The following is a 24,423-nucleotide window of genomic DNA, read 5'->3' on the forward strand; positions in this document are numbered from 1 at the left end:
CTCTTCCTCCTGGGGCACCCCCGCGCCTGCTCCCCTCCCGCAGCTGTGCCTCGCGGCTGCCGGCTCCCTTTCTGGTCGGCAGCCGGGGGAGGGGCCAGGGTGCGCCCGCCCTAAAAGGCTGTGGCTGTCAATCAGGCAGCGGAGGCGGAGCCAGAAGCTGCGGCTCCGCCCCCCCCTGCCCTCCCCAGTAGCAGGTTTGAGCACAGTTCAATTGAGGAACTTTTCCCCCCCCCCTGTCCCCAGCCCCAGCCATGGAGGTGGGGGCCGCGGGCAGGCTGCGGACGCTGCCCATAAGTTGGGCTGCTCGTGTTTGCTGCTGAGTGGCTTGTTTCCATGGGCTTCTCCGGGGGAAGGATTTGTTAGCAGGAAAGGAAAGGAAAGGGGGGGAAGCCCCCAGAGCCCAGCAGCACCCGCCAAAGTGACCCCCCCCCCCAGCCAGGGGGGGACACTGCCCTGCAGAGCCGACAATGACCAGCCTCGGCTTTGATGACACTTCTCTGGACAGCCTGGACCCCTCCTTGACTCTCCAGGAATCCAGCGAGATCGCCACCGCCCTGCTGAGCGACATCGACGGTGGGTAGCGGCCGGGCAGAGCTGGGGCCCAGGAGTGGGCATGGCTGGGGGGGGGGCAGCGCCTGGGGCAATGGACAGCTGGGTCCTGACCCAAGTCCCTGCTGAATGGCGACTCAGCCCAGGTCTGGGGGCAGGGAGGAGCCGGGAGGGGGTGTATGGGGGCTGAAGGCTCCTGTGAACCCCGGGCGCCTGGCTTAGGCAGGGGGGCTGGGTTTCATTTCAGTGCTTTTTACACTTCGGCGTGGTGGGGGTGGGAGGGTTTCTTTGGTCCCCTCCCCCCAGTCCTGCATCTTGGCCCCTTCTAGCCCCGTGTCTCTGCGTTTCTAAGCTCCGGGATGAAGCCGCTCACGTCGCACACGTGTGTGTATGCGAGAGGGGCACCGATCCGCAGGCGGGCACCGCATTTCGGGGGTTCTCTTCTCCCTCGCTTGGGTGGGGGGCTGGGTGCATGGGTGGGGGCGGGGAGTTTCTGTGATTTCCGATCACGCTGGGGGCTCCCCATGTAATTACTCCCTGATAGATTTTGATTTTAGGAGCCTGCTGCTGTCCCCGGCTGCAAGTGGGGTGCACGCTCGGGGAGGGGTGCAGCCGGCTGCAAGTGGGGTGCACGCTCGGGGAGGGGTGCAGCCGGCTGCAATTGGGGTGCACGCTCGGGGGGCTCTAGCCGGCTGCAATTGGGGTGCACGCTCGGGGGAGGGGGGGCTGCAGCCGGCTGTGCTGGGCCCGGCTCGGAAGCCAGGCCCGCTAATAATAAACCCAGCCCGGTCCCCAGGGGCGGGGACGCTCCTCGGGTGGCTCCGGGCTCCGGCTCCGCGCCCGCCGCTGTGCGGAGTGGTTGCTCCCCAAGCCCCGCCCCCTTTGCTCCCCGGGGGCGCTGACGTCAGCGAGAGGGTTACTCTCGGTCATTTCCCTCTTGCCGAGGAGAGTTCAGGCGCGAGCGCGCGGCCGGCCTGCAGGCGGCGGCGGGGGCGTGGCCCGAGGGCTGGGGGGGCGTGGCCCGTGCCCCCAGGCCGGGCATCCATCGCTGCCTCCCTCCAGGGAGCAGCCCTGCCCCTGAGCCCCTCTCTCTGCCCGCTCTGCGCAGTGCCCACTGGCTTCCCAGAGAGCCCCCACCCACCCCGCTGGAGACCGGGGGCACAGTGCAATGGGCAGCCCCCCAGCAGGGCCGTGGGGAACCCTGGTGGGTGGTGGGGACCTCGAGCGGGACGTTCGGTCACTGGCCCCTTTGCCCGGGATGCTTTGGGCAGCCTAAAGGCGCCTGGCAGAGCTCAGCGCGGCGGGTTCGAAATGCAGCATCACCGGTTCGCCCCGCATCCTGCTCCTCTGCGAGCCCAGGTGGGTCCCGCGAAAGGCAGCTTGCAGCCTCCCCGGCCGTCCTGACACCTCAGGAGGCTCTGCAGTGGTTCGGGCTGCCCAAGGGTCTCCGTCAGAGCCTGCGGTTCGTATGGGTCTTGTTTATTTCGGGAGAGCCCAAGAACGGGTCCCATCGTGCTAGGCACTCTCGGGAGCCTTCGCCTCGGGAGCTGCGGCTCTCCAGGCCTGGACTGTGTCTGGATTAGATTTGATGTCATGCCATTTTTTGTGTTCAGGGACAGTGGGGATGAGGGGGCACATTTGGGCAGGGAGAACCCCCAAAGTAATCATGGGTGGGTGGAAGGGCCGGATCCAAAGCCCAGTCTGGGCAATGGGAGGCGTTCCGGTGACTTTGGATCAGGCCCTAAGTGAGCTTGGTTTAACAGAGATGACATTCGTGTGCTTCTGCACGCTCAACCCATCCTTTCCGACGTTCGTCAGTCCAGGAGTGTCGTCACATTCTGGTTTAGTGAGTGATCTGAAGCACCAGGTTCACTTCCAGCAGGCGCTGCATGTCTAGCTAGTCAGAAGGTGCATTTTGTGGCTCAGAGGGGCACCTGTGGCAAGCTGCTGGAGCTTGTGAGGTGCTTAGGGCAGCTAGCTGTGGAGAAAGGCATGCATGCGGGTGTTGGACTTGTCAGCTGAGTTTGTCAGTGGTGGAAGGCAATTTCTTTTTCTGCCTCCCCAAATTAAAAGCAAACAAACTGGAAGATAACCTGCCAAGAGGGCGCTTTAATCAAGCAGTCAAAGGCAGGAGGAGATCAATGGCTGGAAGACACTGGACTAATCCAAAGTGCAGATAAGGGGCACCTTTTTAACAGTGAGGGTAAACAGCTGGCCAAGGGAAGTGGTTACCTCTCTGTCACTTGGCATCTGTGGGTGAAATTCTGCCTCTGTTGGAGTTTTGCCATTGATTTCAATGGGGCCTGGGGCTTCACCTTTTAACTCCAGGGTGGATGTCTTTCCAGAAGACTCGCTCTAATTCAACCACAAGTTTAACGGGTTTGATGCAGGAATCTCTGCGTGGAATTGTCCGCCCTGCGTTCTGCCAGGGGTCAGGTTAGATGATCACTGCGATCCCTCTGGGCTTTAAAATTGGTGGAAAAGTGACAGTTAAATGCAATCTGAAGTCTGTGCGGTCTGTCACTCAAGTGGAGGATTGCTCAGAGCTAAACCTTCTGCCGTGTTGCCTGGCTGGTAGTTTATATTCTCTGAACGAATAATAAAGAGCAATACATTAAGGGTTACATTTAACATTGGAAAGAACGTGGTGAGTGTGTGGCTAATGTGGCAAAGTTTTAAGGTTGCTCTGGCAATATTAACTCCTACCATCATCGGCCTTCTGGGGGGTTAATTTCACAGCTTAATGATGCAATCATGCTGGCTTTTTACATTGACTATCCTTGAGAAGAAGATTAGTAAAAGGCAGTTATGTTATATGGTCTATGTACTGCACATCCATGGGGTCCAAGCTGTGGAGCGGAGAGCCAGAGCAGAGGGAGCTTTGGATCTGGCATTTGTGGTCCAGACCCACCTCCAGTTCATTGCATTCTATTAGACAGTAAAACCTGCCTTCATTAACCACGCAAAGGACCTCCTGCCCCCCCATTCCCTGCCGTATAGTCAGAGGTTTGGGGCATGTGCCCTTTTGCAAAAGGTGGAGCAGGTGTACGCTAACTATGGCCCTGATCCTGAAAGCTGCTGCACCTGGGCAGACCCTGACCCGCTTGCTGAGTCAATGGGGGCTCTGGCTGAGGGTGTACTGCGCTGACCTTTTTTGAAAGGGGTGCTTGCGTGGGTTCCCTGAGCACTGTGAATAGGTCACCCCTGGGGCCCTGCTCCTACGGCAAAGCTCCCGCTCCGTGGCGTAGGCTCAGGCAGGTGACCTCCAGCATTCCAAACATCAGAAGATTCCCCCCCCCCCCCCACCTCTTCCAATCAGTGTGAGAGCTGGGGAAAGGCAGGGGCTGTTCAGTGGGTTCCTTCCCGCCCCCCGGCCCTGTGCACGCCTTGTCACGTATGAAACGGGCACTTTTATATTCGCTCCTATGTGAGTCATGTATGCCCAGCACCAGCCTCAGCCCATTGATTGAGTGCATTCAAGGGGCCCTGTTGTTCTGGGCACTGCAGTGAAAGGCAGCCCCCGCCCACGGAGCTAGCAGGCTGACTAGGGCCGAGCCATGTCACTTGGGTGGCATTCATAAATACAATGAACCCTGCCGAGAGGCCACCCGTCCTGCCTGGGCAGCTCCCATGAGGATCTCTTCTCCCCATGATCCGCTCCGGCATCTTCCTTAGGAGAGCCCCTTGCTGTGCACACCCCCTGCCTCAGCCCCTTAAGACTGTCGTTTCTTTCGGCCCCTCCCTGCCCCATGGAAGCTGCTGGCAGGACATCTGATGCAACCATCCTGCAGCGTTGTGCGCTGCTGTGCCAGTCGCCTCCGTGCATCTCCTCACTAGCCAGCCTGTCTTGGGGGTTCTTCCCAAGCTCCAGCAGAGCTGCTCAGAGATGGGGACAGGTTGTTTCTGCCAGTGCCGATAGGAGCTGTGCTCACCTGCAAGCTTGACTTGCTCTGAGGTAGTCTGGCGTGGTTCCTCCAAGCAATGAGTAATCCCGATGGGTTGGCTGCTGTGGCTGTGGGCTGGGTAGGCCCCCCTGGAATTAGGGGGAGCCCTGCTGAGGGTGTGGAGAGCCCTTGATGTGAAGCTGGAGCAGGCAAGGGCTCTTGCCATCAACGCAACGGCAGGACTTGGGGACAGAACGGTAGAGGAGCGGGCTGACCTTTGCAAGGACTTGGGCAGCATTGCATTGTGGGGTCAGGAGCCCGGGTTGACTGCCACTGCCTTGCTGTGTGACCGTGGGCTAGTCACTCCCACTCACCTTTGCAAATCCCCTTGAGAGCTGCACAGGGAAAAGCACTTAGGGCCTGATTTTCAAAGGTGCTGAGCCCCCAGTGCTCCGCTTGATGGCCGTAGGAGACCTGGACACTCAGCATCTGTGGAAATCACTGAGTGCCAGGTGGTTACCTCACTCCCAGGGGAAGGATGGGTGCATCAGCAGCCTCTTCTGACGCCGTGAAGAATTGGGAGCTGGCCCAGAGACAGTGAACCCCAGCCTGGCACCCATGGGCCTTGCAGGGGGCTGCATTTGCTCTTTTCCTTGGGGGGGGTGATTGGTGGAGCAGAACTCACTCTCCCCTCGTGTCAAGCTGACATCCCGGCATTCACCAACGTGGGTACGATGCCCAGATCTGTTTTAGACAAGAGATTGACAACAATCTCTGAAAAGAAAACGTGCCCTCCTGCTGCCCGGTGAAGTCAGAAGGTAACTTCCGATCAACTGCAATTCAACCGTGGACTTTGTCCCAGGGCAAAGGGCTTGCCCTGTTTCAGAAATGCTGCACAGCTGGTGCTGTTATCTCCAGGAGCAAAGTGTGACTAAATTCCTGGCAGGGCTTCAGTTTTGATGCAGATGTCAGCGGTGTGCTTTTAGTCCCATGCCATGGGCCAGATCCCCATTAGGTCAGTTGCATTCTGTCTGTTAAATTCCTCCCCTCTTCTGTTTTTAGTGCGCTGCAGTGTCCTTTACTCCCTGTTCTAAACTGTTGCTGTGCGCGGTTAGTAGCTGCCATGTTTTGCTCCAGAGGTGGCTGCATTTTGGTGATGCTAGGGAGAATGCCATTCCTGGTTATAAATAGCTTGTTGGATGCAAGGTGCTTTGGCAGTGTAAGACTATCCCATTTCACATGCTCCCATTCCATGGCTGGCTGGGATGACACACGTTCCCAAGGGGGGACGAAAGACAAGGGGGAATGAGGATAAAAGGGTGGGGAAGAGCTAAAGTGTCTGAACTAGGCTATTTTGCCATCCATGCCTTTTACCCCTAATCCTCACAGCACAGCAATGTGGGGGCTGGGGCTCCACCTGGGATCCTGGACAGAGCAGTGTGGTATTTGGTGGGCAGAAATGAGGCATTGTGGGTATCTTCAGAGGAGTCCGGCTGCATTTCTCCTGGGTCCTGGTCACCTGTTGAGAGAGGAGTGGGGCATGAGCACACAGGCGGTCGAGATGGGTGGCTCAGGCCAGGGAGCTGAGCAGAGAAGGGTCAGAGCTACCTGAGTACGAGGGAACCCTGCCGAACAAACAGGTTTTATCTGACCCTCGAATGGCGCGAGGACTTGCCCCTTTGGTCCAGTGTCATTCCCTATGGCCTTTGGTTCCACGCAGTCGGTATCGGCATCCTCTGGATTGTGTTTTCCTTGCTCTGATGCAACAATAAAGAATTTCTCTGTTGTGGAGTCAGCCATTCCCCCCACCTGCTCCCCCCCCCCAGCTGGGGTGACCTAGGTTCTCCTGCCCAGTCAGACGTGCCACGCAGTGCCCTCGCTGGATGTGGAATGCCCGCCGACCGCACGGAAAGCTTAGGGTGACCATATTTTCCCAAAGGGAAAAAGGGACACTCCACAAACCTCCCTGCTTAGCCAGTGTGGCATTGGGGGAAGGGCCCGTTTGGGAAACGGATGTGGCCACGTGCCCAGGCTATGTCCCCTTGCCCCGCACGGAGATGGGGCACCCAGCTTCTAGCCCTGATGATTGGCGTTGGCTTGAAAGGCACGGGGCCAAATGCCTTTGTCCCGAGCGGGCAGGGTCTGCCCTCCGCTCTACCCACTGTCTGATCCCCGAGCCGTGAGACCGGAGGCAAGATCCTGGGATCCGCCCTCGCTAAGGGGGTGGGGGGTGCACCTGTGTCAGATGGAAGGAGAGAAACAAGGCACTGCAAGGCAGCATCCTTCAAAAGCGCCTGGCTCCCAAGGGGTTAACTGTGAATGACCGAGAGTAACCCCGGCTGGCAGCGCCGGGGTTAAGGCAAACGGCCTGGAGTAACCCAGCGCCATTCACCTTGGAGGCTGCGCGGGGAGGCCCAGGCTGTCTGGGGGCGGTTGGCAGGGCCGGATAGCGAGGCCAGGCAGGCAGGCGCCGATTGGCGGAGAGGGATCACCTCATGCAAGGGCCGTGATTCACAATTCCACCCGCACTCCTTCCCCGACGGCTGGGGAGGCGGGACAGAGCGGGCGGGAGGCTCACGGGTTTGAAATAACCACACACCGCCCCGCTGCCCAGACTCTGCCACCCTTCTCCCTCCAGCCGGCCGGGCTGATCTGGGCTCGTGGGCCCCGCGGGTGCCTGGCCTGTCCCTGGGCCGCGGCTGGGATGGAGTGCACTTTCGAAGGTATCTCCCCCCCCACGCGCACACACTGCTTATTCGGTGCATATGGATTTCCAGATGTGCAGTCTGCTTTCCCCCTCCACCCCTCCCACCAGATGTGCACCCACCTTGTGGGGAGACTGAGGCAGGGCATGTGGGCAAGTGTCCCCCTCCAACCCCCGCAGCGGGCGAGGGTCTGTTTGGGGCGGAGGCTGAAATCTCTCCTGCTTGGTTCCCTTGAATGCTGCCCTGTCAGGACAGGAGCCTGGGCCGACCGGAGAGCTGGGAACCCCCTTCTGTGGGGTGCAGCCCATCGTTGGTCTGCAGTGCTTGCTGAGCCCAGCCATCCCGGCAGAACTCCAGAGCCACTGGCGTGGAGTCACAGCAGCGCCTGGCCCTGTCCTTTTGGAAGTTGCATTGAGGAGGGGGAGGGAGGATCGCGCAATTCTACAGGCGGCTGAGTCTGGGGAGTGTGGGGTGAGCGAGTGGTGGGAGAGGTGGGGAACTACTCACCTGTAATGAGTGACAGCCTGTCTCCTGCAGCATCCACTTACTCAGGGACTTTACTGGGCTGCAGGCTTTTGTATTTTGCCTGAGTCTGTCACTTTCCTTCCAGCAGCCCCCAATCCATGTCCCCTCTGCCCTCACACCTGCTTCCTGAGCTCTCCTCTCTTGCTCCGTTTGGAAAAAGACATTTACAGCGTCCCTATAAAGCGGAATAAACGTGTTTGTAGAAGGGTGGAGTGGGGGGCCGTTACCCGGCAATTCTTCAGTGACCACCTGGAAATGCTCCGTGCAAGACCTCTGAATTATGCCACAAAACCCTGGTGAAGGCCACACTGGAAATAGACAGACTGCATGCTCCATAGTATGTGTCTGTGTGTGTGTGAGAGAGAGAGAGATTGCATTATAAGTATCTAATCACACTATGTGATCTCAAATAGACCATAACCCCTACTGTGTGCTTCCTAGCCGTGCATGCTGTGTATTGTGTTATAATTGTATAATGCTGCTCTGTGCAGATATACAGACTCAGAGTGCAGCTGTTTACTACCTGCACTGAGGTTCTGCCCAGCACTATACAGGTATGATCACAGCAGGGACAGAAGTTACCCAAGCAGTGCTAAGCTCTGGCATAGCGTTACAAGTCTGGCCTGATTGCAGCTGTGGCCTTTTTGTGTAGCAGGGAGATGTGAGCAGCGATCTCATGCGGCGGGGGAGAGCTAACGTAGAGGTCGGAGCAGGGGCCTGGGACCCAGGACATCTGGCTTTTGCTGACATGGTTCATAAACTGAAGCAAGTCACCTCAGCCAACATTTCCAGCCTGGTTCTGGGTGTCTCCAATTTTGGGAGCCTCAGACGACAACCACTCCGTGCCTCAGTTTCCCCATGCACATGGTGAGGACAGCGATAGCGACCTATCTGGTGGCTGAGCTGGAAGGATCAGTTGGGTAAGAGCCAGCAGAGAAGGCGCCAGGGCAGTGCACAATGTTATTAATGGCTGGAGCTAATTGGAGCAAAGCCTTAGGTGTCGGAAAGCTGGGTTCCGATGGAGATAGGCCACTGGCTCAGCGTGTGACCGGGGACCATCTCCCCGTGCCGCACTCGTAAAATGTGGTGAAACAAACCAGCAGCTACTGCTGCGTGGAAGTGGAGTCGTCCAAGGTGAACAGATGCCACGAGAGAGCCCACGTGGCCTTGCTGGCTGCAGCTTTCTCCTTTCCCTGCTGATGCCTGCCCGTCTGGTTTCAAGGAACAGAGGGGTGGCCAACCTGAGCGTGAGAAGGAGCCAGAATTTACCAATGGACATTGCCAAAGAGCCACTGTAATATGTCAGCCGCCCCCCCTCAGCTCCCCCTGCCCCGCTCCCGGCGCCTCCTGCCCACCAGCAGCCCCACCGAGCAGCGCCTCCCGCTCCCTCCCCGCACCTCCCGATCAGCTGTTTCCTGGGGTGCAGGAGGCTCGGGGTGGAGAGTGAGGGCACTGCAGGCTCAGGGGAGGGGGCGGGAAGGGGTGGAGTGGGGGCAGGGCCTGTGGCAGAGCCGGGGGTTGAGCAGCGAGCACCCCCCAGCACACTGGGAAGTTGGTGCCTGTCGCTCCGGCCCCGGAGTTGGTGCTTGTACAAGGAGCCGCATAGTAACGTCTGAAGAGCCGCAAGTGGCTCCGGAGCCCCAGGTTGGCCACCCCTGGCTTAGACTCTGCCTCCTGCAGCCAGCAGAGCAGGTTCCAGCCCCCGGCCCCTGTGGCAGCCTTGTCTAGGTGGGGAGGGAGGGGCGGCTCCCAGGGTCTGGGGGAAGAACGTAGCTCTCGAACTCAGGTTTGCTCTGGACGTCCAGAGCGTGCGTTTCTCGCACACCTGCCAGAGGCTAGAATAGCGTCGTCGTGGATTCTGCCCCTTTCCCACCTGATGGCTGGGTGTCGTGATGGAGTAGCCCCCCCGCCCCCCCAAAATGTTGGCCCGGAAACTCTGCCACGGCAAATGAATGTGAGCACCGAGGGCTGCGTTTACCTGATGGGGAGCCCTGTCCCCTGCTTAGTTGGAGCAGCCTCAGGGCGGTCTAGACAGGAGGGTTGCTGGCCCTCTCACACTGCAGGTCATGAGCTCATGCTGTGGGCACCAATCCTGGTCCCTGCCCCACACTCCCTCTGCAGAAACCAGGACGCCAGGCTCCATGGATCAGGGAGAACTAGGGCAGCCTGCAGGAGACAGCAATACATAATGGGATGGGCCCAGCTGACTGGAGACATCTCCTCTGCTCCGTGGCTGGGCTGTGAGTTTCCTTTCTGGAGGTACAGGATTGACATGGCTCAGACCCGGATTCTCCCCGCCACCTCCTATCCGCCTGCAGCTCCCCAGCGCTGTCTGCAGCGTGGGCCTGGCCCCCAGGTGCTTTGCTCCAGTGTCGGTGTCATCGGGACATGGGGTCACAGCTGAATTTACACCAGAGAAATCTGCGACAGGGGCACTGAGCAGCCAATTGTGGGGCTGGGGAAAGGAGTGGGGCGGGGGTTGGGTTTTTTTAGTTGGTCAAAAAGGCGTCTGGAAACCTGAAGCAAAGCCCAGAAGGGGCTGTAAGTAGCAGGAAGCATCGACTCAGCCTTCCATATCCACAGGAGAGGGGGGGTGATGGCTGCTGGGCTGGGACACGCGCGACCTGGGTTCAATTCCCTGCTTTGCTGTAGACTCCTTGGGTGAATCACTGAATTGCTCCGTCCCTTGGTTTCCCCTCTGTACACCGGGACCAGGACGATAATCTTGCTTTTCCCCTTCCCGTTGTTGGTTTGTAAGCTCCGTGGGGCTGGAGAGCAGAGCTCTGTCTCTCGTCGTGTGTACGTAGAGCCCCTCAGCCAATGGGCTGTATTGACTGTATGTGCTACTGTAATACGGAAAACAATAATAACCCTGCCCTGTCTGCAGCCCGCGCAGGACTGGGCCTGCAGCCCCTGCTCCAGCCCATGCAGGGAGGCTGCCCCTCCCTTGGGGGCTTGTCAACAGCCCAGGTCATCTCACTCCTGTTCATTGTTTTCTTGCCATTCAGCCTGAGGGTCCCGTTAGTTCCCCTGCAGGTTGCGATGGGGTAGAAGCCAGGCCCAGCTCCCTTGCTCGCCTGCGTAGCCCCCTGTGAAGCCAGGGCAGCAGCCCACATGAGGAAGGGCTGCAGGATCGGGCCCTCTGGGGTCCGGCTGGTCATGGAGCAGCCGTAAGAGGAGGGGTGAGATTTTAGATCCTCCCCATTGCAGCTCCCTGTGTCTCCCACTTCTTGGCTGTATCCCGAAGGGTCTCCCCGTGGCGGCTGGTCTTCAGGCTCCCCCTACTGGCAGATGCAGTTATCACACCCACAGCTGAGATGCCAAGGACGGTACCTGACTCCCCTGGGCTGGAGCGCTGTGCGTGGGTGGTGTGTACAGGGCTCAGGCGGGCTGGGCTGGGCTGGGCCCAGCAGGGCTGAAGGCTTTCAGTCCAGCCTGCCATGCTGGGCTGTCATTTTACCCCCTCGAATTCCACACACACACACACACACACAGAGTCCTGTGTGTGGCACTGATGCTGCAGCTGGGGGCAGTTGATGATGGGGACTTTGGCAGCCCGGCCCTGCAGCCACCCATGAGGAGGCACTTGAGGAGCCCGGCCTTCACCCCCACACGCCGTCACTGAGCGCTGGCGGCTGGGACCCCGTGGGGCAGGCCGGGACGGAGGGAGCTTTAAAGCAAAGATGCCGGAGGCCAAAGGCAGCCTGAAGCCGTTGAATACAGAGGGATGACCGAACCGGGGCTGTGTGTCCCAGCACGCCCTGCTCTGCCCATCCCAGAGCAGCCTGCTTGCCCTGCTGGGCGTGAGTGCGGGCAACCCCTGGGCATGAGTGCTGGCAACCCCTGGGCGGGAGGGTGGGCATGCCCCTGCTGTCACATTCAGTAGCCAGCGGAGGGTGCGAATGGGAACGCTGAGCATGCACTGTAAGACACAGCCTTTGGCCCCAGTTGCTGGTTCGGTCCAGCCCAGCAGGCAGTGACTGGGTCCTTGGGTGGTGGTGCCCCTCCCCCCCGCTGAGATGAGTTTGCAGAGGTTCAGCCCAGTTCCTAAATGACAAAACCCACGGCTGGCACAAACACCAGGTTCAGCGGCGAGGCCCAGGGTCCAGCAGGTCTTGGAGTTAGGTCATCTGTGCCAGCCCTGAGGCTCAGCTGCTGGGGCAGCATGGGGGAGCTGGCCTGGCTGGGGATACAAGGACGCCAGGTTCCCAAGGCCATTTAATCCAGCACCAGCGTCTACCCTGCTGGCAGTCTAATAACCGAGCTGGGTCTGGTTGCAATGTGGGCAGCCCTCACCCCGCAGGGTGTGTGGATCCCCATCCCTGCTAGCAAGCCCTGTAGTCAGGGGGACGTAGATCTCTGTGGTACGTGGGATCCCTCTCACTGCTGGGCCGGCTTGGGGTGTTTTCCAGACATGCTCCAGCTGATCAACACCCAGGACAATGAGTTCCCGGGCCTGTTTGACTCTTCATTCGACGCACCTGCCGCCCCGATGCCAGAGGCCAGCACGCCTGTGGGGCTGCCGTCCACAGCCGGCTCTCTCAACGGCTACCTGGGGCCCAGCCAGGCGCTCCCCTCCGCTCCCATGAGCATGTACCAGGTGCCCCCGCCACTGCAGAGCATCTCACCGCAGCCCCAGCTGAGGGCCGGGCCAGGCCTGACGGTGACTCCTTCACCGGCGTCGGACATCAAGGAGGAGCCCATGGCGCTGTCTGCCAGCCAGCCCCAGCCTCCGCCCCAGCCGCAGCAGGGGGTGATGACAGCCCAGAGCTTCGTCCCGGCTTCCCAAGGCCAGTTCACTGCACAGCCCTTGCTGGGATACCAGAATCAGCACGGCTTCACTGGTGAGGTTCAGGATGGGGGGAGGGCCCCTTGAGGTGGGGCTGGGTCCCACTGAGCTCCCCCCTGTCTCCAGTGGGACCCCGAACTGGCCCTGAAAAGGCTGTAGTCTAGGGGGCAGCACTGGAGTGGAATCAGCTCCTGTAGATGCTGCGCTGTCCCCTACGCAGGCCCATAGCTAATGCTGTAAGGGGTTAATTTAAAGGGCCGCTGTCAAGTAATTTAGACCTAATCTTTTGGCCTCAATTTTTTTCTACCCTGGGTGGGAATGTCCTTTTGGGTCTTTAAAAACATGAATTTATAAACCAAATTTTTCGTTTTTGTTTTGAAAAAAAGACGTGGGAGCCAGTGTTTATATAGGACCTATAATATTGTCACCTCTGCTACTGCCAGGGGAGCCAGCATGCAGAGTGCAAGCTGAGCACCAGTAATGGGGCCCTGAGGGGGATATCCCTGTGGGGGGGTCTGCTCAATGGGGAAAGGGCAAAATAGGTGGGAAGCGAGGGCTGTTTTCAAGGGTGTGATCAGCTCTGGCTGGACCCCTGGCAGAGTGTGGGGCGTGATGGGTGATTAACATTCTCTGGAGCATCCTGAGTGAGGAAAGCAGAGGAGCTGGGCCCTTGGTCTGCCTGGCTGATGCAGGATCGTGGGAAGGCTGGGCCCCTGGAGTGTGGGGAGCAAGCTCCACGATGCGTCTAACTCGCTCTCCTTTCTGCTCTCAGCAGTGCAGCCTGGAGGGGCTCCCCAGTCCCCGGCCAGCCTCCCTCACTCCTCTCCGCAGATGCAGCCCGTCACCCTTCAGGCTCACGTCCAGAACATCTCGCCCCAGCAGCTGCTGGCCGCGGCCACCACCGGCACCTCCCAAGCTGTCTCCTCCCAGATCCAGCAAGTCCCGGTAAGCTGGGGCCAGGAGCGTGGACAGGCAGCAGGAGATCCAGGCACTCCTGCTCCCTGAACTGGGGATGTGGGGCTGCAGCACTAACCCTCTACCCACCATACAGGTCCTGCTGCAGCCCCACTTCTTCAAGGCCGAGTCCCTGTTCCTGACAGCTGTGAAGACGGACGTCTCTGGGGCAAAGACCTCCAGCCACACTTCGCTGGCCACCACGGCGGCCGTCCAGTCTGCCCCGCTGCAGGTCCCGGTAAGTGAAACCCTCAGGGCTCCCTGTGTGTGAGTCTCCCCCACAAACCCACATCTCCAAGCTGGATCTGCTGCTTGGCCTCAGGCCTGGGGTGAGAGCCAGTCAGCGGGGAGCTGGGAACAGACCCAGAGCTCCTGACTCCTGGACCTTTCCTCTATGTCCTCCCTTGGTGCGCAGCCAGGGCCTGGGACTGCCAGCCCCTCCAAGACAGAGCCGCTGGCATGGCTCATGGCATATCCCCCACCCCGCCATCTGCAGACCCCCGCTAAATGTGGGAACCTTCCCTGGAGACCAGTAGGGGCTCGGCCAGTTAAAGCCATAGATAATATCTGGGACGGGGGTCAAGGCATCGGCCAATCGCAAAAGCAAAGCTCAGGTCCCAGCCCAAAGGGGACGAGTTCGGTGGGTCTCAGCAAGCGCCACATCTCAAAACTAAAATGGAGCTGGACGCGATCAAATGTCAGCCCCAGAGTGGTTCATGGGTGGGAATGTCAGGAGGGGACTGCGGGTTGGGATTGGGGGCAGCAGCAGAGCAGGGGGGCAGTGCTGGATTGGCAGGGGCTGTGGGTTGGATTGGGGGCAGCAGCAGAGCTGGTGGGGGTGGGGTGCAGTGGAGCCCAGGGCTGGAACAGCAGGGCAGGGGGCTGCTGTGGGTCAGGAGCCAGGCGTCCTGGCAGAGCTGTGGGGGGAGCTGCCTGGGGTAGGCGGAGGGGCTCTTTCCTCCCCCCACCCTGGCAGGGTGGGCATACTCCTTTCTCCGGCCGGTCCCAACGCCCTGCTCTCTCGCAGACCCTGGTGAGCGGAGGCACCATCCTGGCCACGGTGCCGCTGATGGTGGATGCCGACAAGCTGCCCATTAACCGGCTGGTGGCCAGCGGGAAGCCAGCCTTTGTGCAGAACAAAGGCGAGAAGCGCACCGCACACAACGCCATCGAGAAGCGCTACCGCTCCTCCATCAATGACAGGATCATGGAGCTCAAGGACCTGGTGGTGGGCTCGGAGGCCAAGGTACCTGGGCAGCGGTGGGGCCTGTGGCGGCAGGGGGTGTCTGTCCCCAGACAGAAGCGCTCTGGTTCCCCCCTCCTTCCAGCTGCTGGGTTCTAGGAGGTGCTGCAGGCTGGGAGTGAGGGGCATCAGCAGAGCGGGCTGGGGGTACGGTGGGGCAGGGGCTGAAGGGACTCCTGCCTGTCCCTGCACTGCCTGGGTCTGGCGGCCATGTCCCCTGGTGCTACCATGACCCAGGCATGGCCGGTGGGTTGAGTTCTTCTGCAGGGACAGCACCTGACAGCGGTCGGCACGGGGGTGGGGGGAGGGCAGCATTGCCAGGGGCCACTCTAGACCTTCTCCCCGGGGTTGGCTGCGTCCGGCGGTGGGGGGAAGCTGTACCTGAGCGGCCGTGTCCCTCTCTCGGGCAGATGAACAAGTCGGCCATTCTGAGGAAGGCGATCGACTACATCCGCTTCCTGCGGCAGAGCAACCAGAAGCTGAAGCAGGAGAACGTGGCCCTCAGGATGGCCGCCCAGAAGAACAGTGAGTGCGGGGTGGCTCTCCCAGCTGGAGGGCCGGGAGGAGGGTTTGGGAGTTGAGGGACTTGGGAGTTGAACCCAGGTTATGCCACAAGTGAAGCGAGTTTGGTGGGTCTGAGCCTGGCCCCAGCAGGGGCCCAGGACTGCAGTAGCAGGTGTGAGGTGTCACGGGGGAGGCCGCTGGGCGGGGGGACTGCGTGAGGGCTGGCAGCGGGGAGATGAGGTATGGTGGCACTGTAGGGGAGAGGGGCAGTGGAGGGGTGCTGTGGGACAGGCCATGCAGAGGGGCAGTGGTCGGGGAGGATGCTTTGGGGAACTGCCCAGCCTGGGGCGATGAATGCCCCAGGAGCCCAAGCCCATTGGAGGGTGGCACAAGCTCTCCAAAGCCACAGGGCTGGGTCAGCCGCTTGGGGGGGAGCTGTAAGCGGCCCCCTGTCCTCATGGCCCCTCTGCTTTCAGAGTCCCTGAAGGACCTGGTGTCCACGTGCCGCAGGAAGCCGGACATGCCCATGGAGGAGATCAAGCCAGAGATGATGGACATGCTGACGCCCCCACCCTCAGATGTGGGCTCTCCCTCCCACAGCAGCCCCCTCTCGCTGAGCAGTGGGAGCAGCAGCGACTCAGAGCCCGACAGCCCGCTGTTCGAGGAGACCAAGGTCCCGTGGCGGGGGGCGCTGGGCTGGGCAGGAGGCGGCTCTGGCGGGACCCCCGCCTGGAGCCAGGGGCTGGCGGGTGCCCATGCGGAGCTAGGGACAGTGGGGTCAAACACCTGACCCTGGGGCGAGCCCTAGCCAGGCTGCTTGCAGACAGTCCTTTGGCCTGGTCCATTACCCAGCCGGCAGATGTGGAGGCTCCTGTCGGATGCCAGGGCGTTTGGGGCAGGCCCAGCTTGGCTTGCCCTGGGTGAGGAGGTGACAGATCTGTGCAGCGCAGCCTGGCTCCCAACCTTTTAGGCATAGCTGGGTGCCTTTCACCTTCACGCCCTGACGCGCTCCGTGGGTGCCACCGGAGCAGACCCGCCACCTGTAGCAAGGACTCACGCCCACCTCTGCGCTTGGGCTTTCAGGGGAAGAAGGAGCAGCAGCTGTCCACCGGCAGCCTGGGGATGCTGGATCGCTCGCGCATGGCTCTCTGCGCCTTCGTCTTCCTCTGCCTCTCCTTCAACCCCCTGGCCTCCCTGCTGCGGGGCACCAGCCCCGAGGGCGCCCCAGAGAGCGGGGCCTTCCCAGGCCCTGGCAGGAGCATAATGGGCAAGCCGGATTCCATAGGTAAGTGTTGGGAGCAGCACGCGGGCAGCCGCTTGGCCAAGGGATTTAGTGCTAGAGAGTGGCAATCAGGGCCAGAACCCCCAGGCCAGGTGGCTGGGGCCATCAGGGCCAGGCCGGAGGGAGCAGGGGGCTGGGTGTCTGGGGCCATTGGGGCCAGGCCAGAGGGGAGCAGGGGGCTGGGTGGCTGGGGCGATTGGGACCAGGCCTGGGGATAGAGGGGGCTGGGTGGCTGGGGCCATCGGGGCCAGGCCGGAGGGTAGCAGGTGGCTGGGGCGATTGGGGCCAGGCTAGAGGGGAGCAGGGGGCTGGGTGGCTGGGGCCATTGGGGCCAGGCTGGAGGGGAGCAGGGGGCCGGGTGGCTGGGGCGATTGGGGCCTGGCCAGAGGGTAGAGGGGCCTGAGTGCAGTCGCGTGTCCAGGGCACTGGGAGGAGCAGCCAGTGCTGGCGGGGGGCCCTGTGTGTGGGCTGTGGCCCAATGGGCTGTGACACTCCCTGCTGAGTGATGCGGTCCGTAGCGTGGAGGGCACTCCGGTCCATTGGTGGGGCCAGAGCTAGCTGTGACATGTTGCTAACGCCGTCCCCGCCGGCTCTCTCTGCGCCCTGTGCCCAGACGAGGCCTCAGGCTGGCCCACCCTGATCTTCTGGCTGCTCAACGTGCTGGTCGTGCTGGGAGCCTTCGTCCGGCTCTTCATCTACGGTGAGCCTGTCACCCGCCCCCACTCGGAGTCGTCCATCCTCTTCTGGAGGCACCGCAAGCAGGCAGACCTGGACCTGGCCCGGGTAAGGAGCAGCACTGGCTGGCTGCGCCCTGGGAAGGGGGCTCCGAGCTCCCATTGCCTCAGGGCAGGACCCAGCCCGGAGCCTTATGCATCCACCCCAGGTTGGCCCTGGTTTGATTTCTCCTTCCTACTCACTAGGCGATCAGCAGCTCCTAACAGCCAAAGCCCCGCCTCTCCCTGCCCCCCTGGCCCAGCCCCACCCCCAATTCCTGCTAGACAAAGCCCCGCCCCACCCTGCCCATTTGGCCCAGCCCCACCCCCAATTCCTGCCAGCAAAGCCCCGCCTCTCCCTGCCCCCCTGGCCCAGCCCCACCCCCAATTCCTGCCAGACAAAGCCCCGCCACCCTGCCCACCTGGCCCAGCCCCGCCCCCAATTCCTGCCAGCAAAGCCCCGCCCCTCCCTGCCCACCTGGCCCAGCCCCACCCCCAATTCCTGCCAGCAAAGCCCCGCCTCTCCCTGCCCCCCTGGCCCAGCCCCGCCCCCAATTCCTGCCAGGAAAAGCCCCACCCTGCCCACCTGGCAAGGCCCTACCCTCAATTGCCTCAAGGCAAACCTCTGCCCCTCCCTGTCCACCTGGCACAGCCCTTCCCTGGCCCTGCCCACTTGCCATGCCCTGCTCCCAACTTCCCAGGAAAAGCCCTGCCCTGCCAGAGGCCTGATATTCAGGAGGGGGATTCCCCACCCCGCGGGCAGTGCGTTAACACCCTGCATCCTCTCCGTGTTGCCAGGGGGACTTTGCTCAGGCCTCCCAGCACCTGTGGACGGGCCTGAAGGCCCTGGGCCGCCCGCTCCCCACCTCCAACTTCGACCTGGCCTGCAGCCTCATGTGGAACCTCATCCGCCACCTGCTGCAGCGTCTCTGGGTGGGGCGCTGGCTGGCCGGGCGGGCGGGCGGCTTCCGGCGGGACAGCGAGCTGAAGGCTGACGTGCGCAAGAGCGCCCGCGATGCCGCCCTGGTCTACCACAAGTTGCACCAGCTGCACATGACAGGTAGGGGGCACCTGCGGGCCTTGAGGGGGCTGTGATTACTGGGGGTTGGGCCAGAGGGATCCGATCCCCCTTGGCGGCTGGAGGGGGGATTTGGGTTGAATATGTGGTTGCCCCATCCCTGAGCAGGTGCTGTGCCAGCCTTTCACTCAGCTGTGCCTGTGCCCCTCAGCCCCGCCCCGCAGCTCCCCGCCCACCCCCCGCTATTCCAGCCCGTGCCGTGCACGGGGGAGTGGCACAAGCTCTCCAGCTGCTACCCCCCTTCCTCCCGCTCGCTCTGCGGGTGACCTGAGCCCGGTGTGAGCCCCCCAGTGCCAGGCTGATGTCCCACATCCCCTTGCCCGCAGGGAAGCACGTCGGGGGCCATCTCTCCGGCATCAACATGGCGCTGAGCGCCGTCAACCTGGCTGAGTGCGCCAGCAACACCGTCTCCGTGGCGACGCTGGCCGAGATCTATGTGGCCGCCGCGCTTCGCGTGAAGACCAGCCTTCACCGGCGTGTCCACTTCCTGGCGGTAAGGATGGCTCGGGGGTGGGGCTTGGCTCAGTGGAGGCGGGGCTCCTCCATGCCCCGCCCTCCCAGATTGCGAACACCAGCCCAGACCCACCCGCTGGGCTCCTTCTAGAGGGGACGCTACAGGAAGCATTCCCCGCAGTCAGAAACCCTCCTACTGCTTGGGGCTGCCTGGGGCCCATCTAGCCTGGCACCCCAGCACCACCTGCCAGGAACCTATCCAGCCTGGTATCCGCACTGGGCCCATGCAGCTTGGTATCGCCCCTCCCTACCTTCCTGCTGCCTCAGACCCACCCCTAGAGCTGGCTGCCAGCTCTGGCCATGGCACTCTGCCCAGACAGCACCATCCCTCCTGGCTGCCCCTGGGGCCATGCAGCCTGGGCTCGGCCCCATCTCTCCCAGAGGGGCTGAGCCGTGTCTCTGCCCTCGCAGCGCCCCTTCCTGTGCAGCGCCCGGCAGGTGTCCCTGTCGCACAGCGGCACCGTGCCCCCAGCCATGCAGTGGCTGTGCCACCCTGTGGGCCATCGCTTCTTCGTCGATGGAGACTGGTCTCTGAAGGGCACCCCGAGGGACAGTATCTACAGCTCCACCAGCAACCTAGGTACCTGTCTCCCCATGTCTCACTGCCCAGCTCCGTCTCTGCGTGGCACCAGACCAGGACTGTGCCCGCATTCCCCATACTCAGCTCTGCCGATGCCCTCAATCCTGACCCACAGCTGCCCCCGGGGTTCACCTGCGGCTCTGCCGATGCCCCTCGCCCCTGAGGCATAGACGCTGTGGCCTCTGTCTCCAGGAAAAGTGGGTCTCCGTCAGTTGACCTAAAGTGGGCCCTTGCCTGCCCTGCCCTTGGCATCAGGGTTGCTGGGCGCCCTGCCAGGCTCCAGCCTGCCCGTGGCCTTTATTAACACCGTGGTGCCTGGACCCCTGTGCCAGCTCTGTGCCTGGCAAGGGCTCTGGGGTCTGGAGACCCAGCGTTTGGGCTCCAGTGCCCATGGTGGACACAGGGCCCCTCAGCTGGCTCCTCCCCCTAGCCAGGACGCTCATCCTCCCCCCAACCCAACTAACAGGCCTCTCTTGGCGCTTCCCATGGGGCCCAGTGGACCCCCTGGCTCAGGTGACCCAGCTGTTCCGTGAGCACCTGCTGGAGAAGGCCCTGTGCTGTGTAGCCATGCCGGACCCCAACCCGCCAGCGGCCCACAGAGAAGGGTAAGTACCAGCCGTGGGGCCCAGAGCGGGGATGCACCCAGCCTGCCAGCTCCTGGCTTCCTCCCAGCCTGCAGCACCCTGCCAGCGACCACTCAGTCCCCGTCCTGCAGGGATGTGGCCCAAGCACCCACCTGAGGGTCATGCCCGGTGGTCCCTCCCGCCAATGGCATTGCGCCCCCAGCAGGGCCCTGAGCACCTCGTCCCTGCTGCCAGCCCTCATCACCCAGGGCCCAGCTGCGCCCCGCAGCACCTCAAATTTCTGGGGTGGGGGCTGGGACCCAGGATGGTTCACTCTCCTGGCAGCCGTCCCTAACTGCTCCTCTTCCCCTCGGCCCCAGGGAGTTCTCCGATGCCCTGGAGTACTTGCAGCTGCTGAACGGCTGCTCGGACACCGCCGGCACCCCCAGCTGCACCCTCTCCATCAGCTCCGGCATGGCAGCCAGCACAGGTGAGGCCATCGCTGACCGGTGCGGATGGGGGCAGGGGAGAGGGGCCCGGAGCCTGGCACGTGCCCTGGGGCCTGCCGCTGAGAGGAAGGGCTATAGCTGCGGTTGGGGCTCTGCATGGGCAACTTCCAGGAGCACGCGGCACCCGGGGTGTCCAGGCCAAGGTGGGCGCAGTGACCTAGGGGGGCTGTGAAAGGTACTGGCTGGAGATCCAAGGTGGGGCAAGTGGGTATGGGATTGGGGTGGGGGGCATCTGGGGGTGGGTGGGTGGGGGTCGGCCAGGGCAGGCGAGTGTCTGTTCCTCGCCGTGATAGGCTGGCTGATGCCATCGGTCCCGTGTGCCCCGCTCACAGGCAGTGACCCCGTTGCCAAGTGGTGGGCGTCCATCGTCGCTGTGGCGATTCACTGGCTGCAGGGGGACGATGAGGCGGCCGAACGGCTGTACCCGCTGGTGGAGACCATGCCGAGGGCCCTGCAGGTGTCAGAGTGAGTGTCTGCAGGGGTGAGGGGGGTGCATCGCTGGGATGGGAACGGCACCCCCTTGGCACAGCACTGAGCTCTGCAAGGGAAATGGGCCAGGGATCTCGGGGGGGATGACAATGTCATGTGATCAGCTGGGCAGTCACATGATCTCCAAAAGGGGGTGCCCATTGCATCTCAGGGAGCCAGCTTTGGGGGTGAGGCCAAGAGACGGGGCAGCATTGAACAGGGGTCGGTTATCCCAGCCCCACCCCTCAGTGGTGGGAGACCCCAGCTGGGGGTACCATGATGACCATTTCCCTCTCCGCTCATGTAGGAAGACCCTGCCCAGGGCTGCGCTGCACTCCTTTAAGGCCGTGCGGGCCCTGCTGGGGAAGCAGGACAGCAGCCAGGCCAGCCTGGGCCAGTGCGAGAAAGCCAGCGGCTACCTGCGGGACAGCCTGGGTCTCAGCTCGCCCGCCACTGGCACCCTTGACAAGGTGAGTCCCTGGCCTGTTCCCTGTGGCCTCGGTAGGGGGGTGGGGTGTGACCACGGACTGTTCTCAGCCATGTAACCGGACTCTCCCCTAGCATGCACTGCATCCACTAAAAGACAGCCACCTCTGGGGCGAAGCACACAGCGCTCCAGGAAGCAGGTGCCGTATGCAGCGGAGCCATCTGGCTCCCTCAGGCCATGCATCCAGACGTCCCTGGGGCCCGGCACACCGGACACACACTTCTGCAGGAAGGGACCATCCAGAGGGGTGCAGCGCAGTGGCCGCAGCTGTGGTGCATTGTAGTTGCATTGCATGTGTGAGAATAGGTGTGCAATGCCCCTGCAGTGCAGCCCAGATGGGGCTTCTTCCAGCACCGAGCACCAGCCGGCAGCAAGGGGCCAGGGCAGCGGTGCCCCTGCTGGGCACTGGAGAGGGCTGCTGTCCAGCACCAAGCACCGGCCCTGGCAGACCCCAGGGAGACACCCCCAAACTGTAATTCCCTCGCACCAGCCATGGCCTCTCAACGGGGCATCACCGTAGCCACCAAGGAATTTGGAAAGGTGGGACCCAGATGGGCCAACCTGCTCCATGGCACCATGGTGGGAGGGTGGGGGAGGGTCAGGCCCAATCTCCCTGGGCCACGCCTGCTCCCGGTAGTGTCTCTGTGGGCGCAGCCCTGGGTGGCATCTGTGTCCCACACAGTCTGTCCCTCCCCCTCACTGGCACCTCTCTCTCCCCCCAGGCGGTTCAGCTCCTCCTGTGCGATCTGCTCCTGGTGACCCGCACCAACGTGTGGCAGCAGCAGATGAATGTGAGCCAGCACCTGAGCTGTGTCTACCAGGCCTCGGCCCTCGAACTGCGGGGCTTCCAGCAGGATCTGAGCAGCCTGCGGCGCCTGGCCCAGGCCTTCCGGCCAGCCATGCGCCGGGTGAGCCCTGGGGTGAGGGGCTTGGGGGTGGGAGGGGGTGTCTGCTTCCCCACTCTGCTGAGCACATGCTTCCCACCGTGATCTGAGGTCCCGTGGCTGGCACTGTGCCAGAGCATGGGGATGGGGTCAAAGTCCTGGGGTGCAGACTCTCCCTGGGGGCTGGGCGGGCACAGGGCTGGCCAGAGGCTGACTGTCTATGTGGGCTGCTCCCCAGGTGTTCCTGCATGAAGCCACTGCCAGGCTGATGGCCAGAGCCAGCCCCACCAGGACCCACCAGCTGCTGGACCGCAGCCTGCGCAGGAGAGGGGCTCAGAGCAGCAAAGAAGGTGAAGGAGGAGCCTGTGGCCCAGGTGGTCTGGAGGCAGCAGGGGGAAGGGTGCCCAGATTGCCTTCTGCCCCCCAATCTGGGGGGCTCTGCTGGGCTAGCAGGGACCAGGGCATGTGCCCAGCCTTGCCCTGGGGCTAGGAGGAGGATGCAGCCTCCATGGCCCTGTCTGCCCTGGGACTGCCAACCGGTGCCGGCCGGGGGGCTGTATGGCCGCCCCTTATGAGAGGGGTTGAGACCCAGCAGCTCATGACATGGAGAAGTCCCACCAGGTTAGGGCATGGGTGGGACTGGCGGGCTGGGCTGAGGGCTGCGTGCCCCAGTGGCAGCAGATGGACCCAATTCAGCCTACTTTGTGCAGGGCTGCGGGGGGCCAGCCCCAGGCCAGTCCAGGGTGTAGGGATCAGCAAGGTTCCCCAGTGTGTGGCTGGCAGGGCTCGCGCTCGAACAGGTGCTGGGACCCCGGGGGCGAGGGGCAGGACCAATCCCCCCGTCCGTCTTTGCACGTCCCCCTCTGCAACGGGCGCGTGATCATGGACGGGGCCTTCCCCTGCACGGCCCTGTCCCTCCTCTTGGGCCCCTCTGTCCGTGCTGGCGGCCAGCACTGAACCAGCTGGGCCCTCTGTTTGCTCTTGCAGCCGGCGAGCCGGAGAGCCACCCCACCCCACGGGAGCACGCCGAGGCCCTGCTGCTGGCTTGCTGCTACCTCCCGCCCAGCTTCCTCTCTGCGCCAGGCCAGCGTGTGGGCATGCTGGCCGAGGCCGCCCGCACCCTGGAGAAGCTGGGCGACAAACGGACACTCCATGACTGCCAGCAGATGATCATCAAACTGGGCAGCGGCACCACGGTCACCACCGGATAGCGCTGTGGCCAGAGAGCCGTGGACAGTGGGGATGGGAAGGCCACTGCTCCGATGGGACTGATCCAGTAATACCTGGCCCAGCTTGAGCTGCTCCATCAGGGCTGCTGTGCTGTGTCGTGGGCAATGTGTCTCTGCTTAATTGGCAGGAGTGTTAGTCATTACTGCTGGGAGGGGCTGGGAGCCAGGACTCCTGGGTTCTATTCCTGACTCTCTTCTCTGACCCTGGGCAAATCACCCACACGTGCCTCAGTTTCCCCACAGGTGTAATACACTTCCCTACCTCAGGGCGGTGCTGGCTGCCAAGGGGTGACACTGTGGACGAGGGGCTGCCTGGGAGCAGAGATGCTGTCTTGGCAGGAGGGAGGGGCGGGTGCTCTGAGGGGGCTTCGTTGGTATGGTTTGACAGGCCGTGGGTGCCATGGGCTGGGCCTAAAGAGCCTCCAGCCCCTCCCCTGTGCTAGGGCCTGGAGTCCCAGCGGATCTCCTGCCTCACTCTCCAGCACGGCCCCCCACCCTGCCCCCTGCCCTGCCCCCGGTCTCCCTGCAATGCTGGGCACTGGGGTCCTCTAGTGGCACCTTCTCAGTATTGCAGCATTGGTCCATTTCTCCAGCCCTTCTCCCTCCCCGCCGGACAAAGCGTTCTAAGCTGCTGCCCCTGCCTCTCCCCCACCGCCCGCCCTAGAGGTCCCCGGGGGAAGGCCTCTGGTCCCCTCCAGCAGCAGCTGGCAGTGCCTGCCCCGGTCGTGCACAGTGCTGGTGCTGGGCGTCAACTGCGGGGGCTGCAGGGAAAGAGAAGAGGGCAGGGCCGAGGTGGGGGGTGGCCCTGGCAGCGGTGTCTGCCCGGAGCCTGTGGGTGGCCATATCCCAGGGCTCACAACGTTGCCCCCTGCCCTGCCCTGGCACCTTTGCCTGCGTTTCCTTTTTAAAGGTCATTTTCATAGTTGGAGAGTTTTGTACAGACGATTAAAGCTGCTTATTTATA

The 24,423-nt window shown here is 62.5% G+C and overlaps 1 protein-coding gene across 3 annotated transcripts; it reads left to right on the forward strand.

The window, feature by feature from the left end:
* The first annotated feature begins 75 nt into the window (after positions 1 to 75).
* SREBF1 (sterol regulatory element binding transcription factor 1) lies at positions 76 to 24,423 on the forward strand. Of its 3 annotated transcripts, none has more exons than XM_048867680.2 (19): positions 76 to 573; positions 12,076 to 12,507; positions 13,228 to 13,397; positions 13,504 to 13,644; positions 14,434 to 14,652; positions 15,060 to 15,174; positions 15,630 to 15,826; positions 16,237 to 16,438; positions 17,049 to 17,218; positions 17,947 to 18,208; positions 18,553 to 18,719; positions 19,151 to 19,319; positions 19,816 to 19,924; positions 20,263 to 20,372; positions 20,724 to 20,856; positions 21,167 to 21,329; positions 22,069 to 22,254; positions 22,469 to 22,580; positions 23,218 to 24,423. In XM_048867680.2, the coding sequence occupies exons 1-19, from the start codon at positions 468 to 470 to the stop codon at positions 23,439 to 23,441; spliced, it is 3,387 nt and encodes a 1,128-aa protein (XP_048723637.2). In that variant the 5' UTR covers positions 76 to 467; the 3' UTR covers positions 23,442 to 24,423. The 3 variants fall into 3 exon arrangements, with proteins under 3 accessions (XP_048723637.2, XP_048723636.2, XP_048723639.2); XM_048867679.2 differs by having other exon boundaries at positions 86 to 573; positions 13,225 to 13,397; XM_048867682.2 differs by lacking the exon at positions 76 to 573 and adding an exon at positions 6,992 to 7,156 and having other exon boundaries at positions 13,225 to 13,397.

The sequence above is a fragment of the Caretta caretta genome, chromosome 10 (assembly GCF_965140235.1).
Source record: "Caretta caretta isolate rCarCar2 chromosome 10, rCarCar1.hap1, whole genome shotgun sequence".
In the NCBI taxonomy this organism is placed as follows: domain Eukaryota; kingdom Metazoa; phylum Chordata; order Testudines; family Cheloniidae; genus Caretta; species Caretta caretta.

What these genes read in the sequence shown, in the direction of transcription:
- SREBF1 (XM_048867679.2), top strand. Translation starts at nt 468, where the DNA reads ATGACCAGCCTCGGCTTTGATGACACTTCTCTGGACAGCCTGGACCCC. An exon ending in CCCAGATCCAGCAAGTCCCG is followed by an intron (nt 13,398 to 13,503) that starts GTAAGCTGGGGC and finishes CCCACCATACAG; the next exon opens with GTCCTGCTGCAGCCCCACTT. An exon ending in CTGCCCCGCTGCAGGTCCCG is followed by an intron (nt 13,645 to 14,433) that starts GTAAGTGAAACC and finishes GCTCTCTCGCAG; the next exon opens with ACCCTGGTGAGCGGAGGCAC.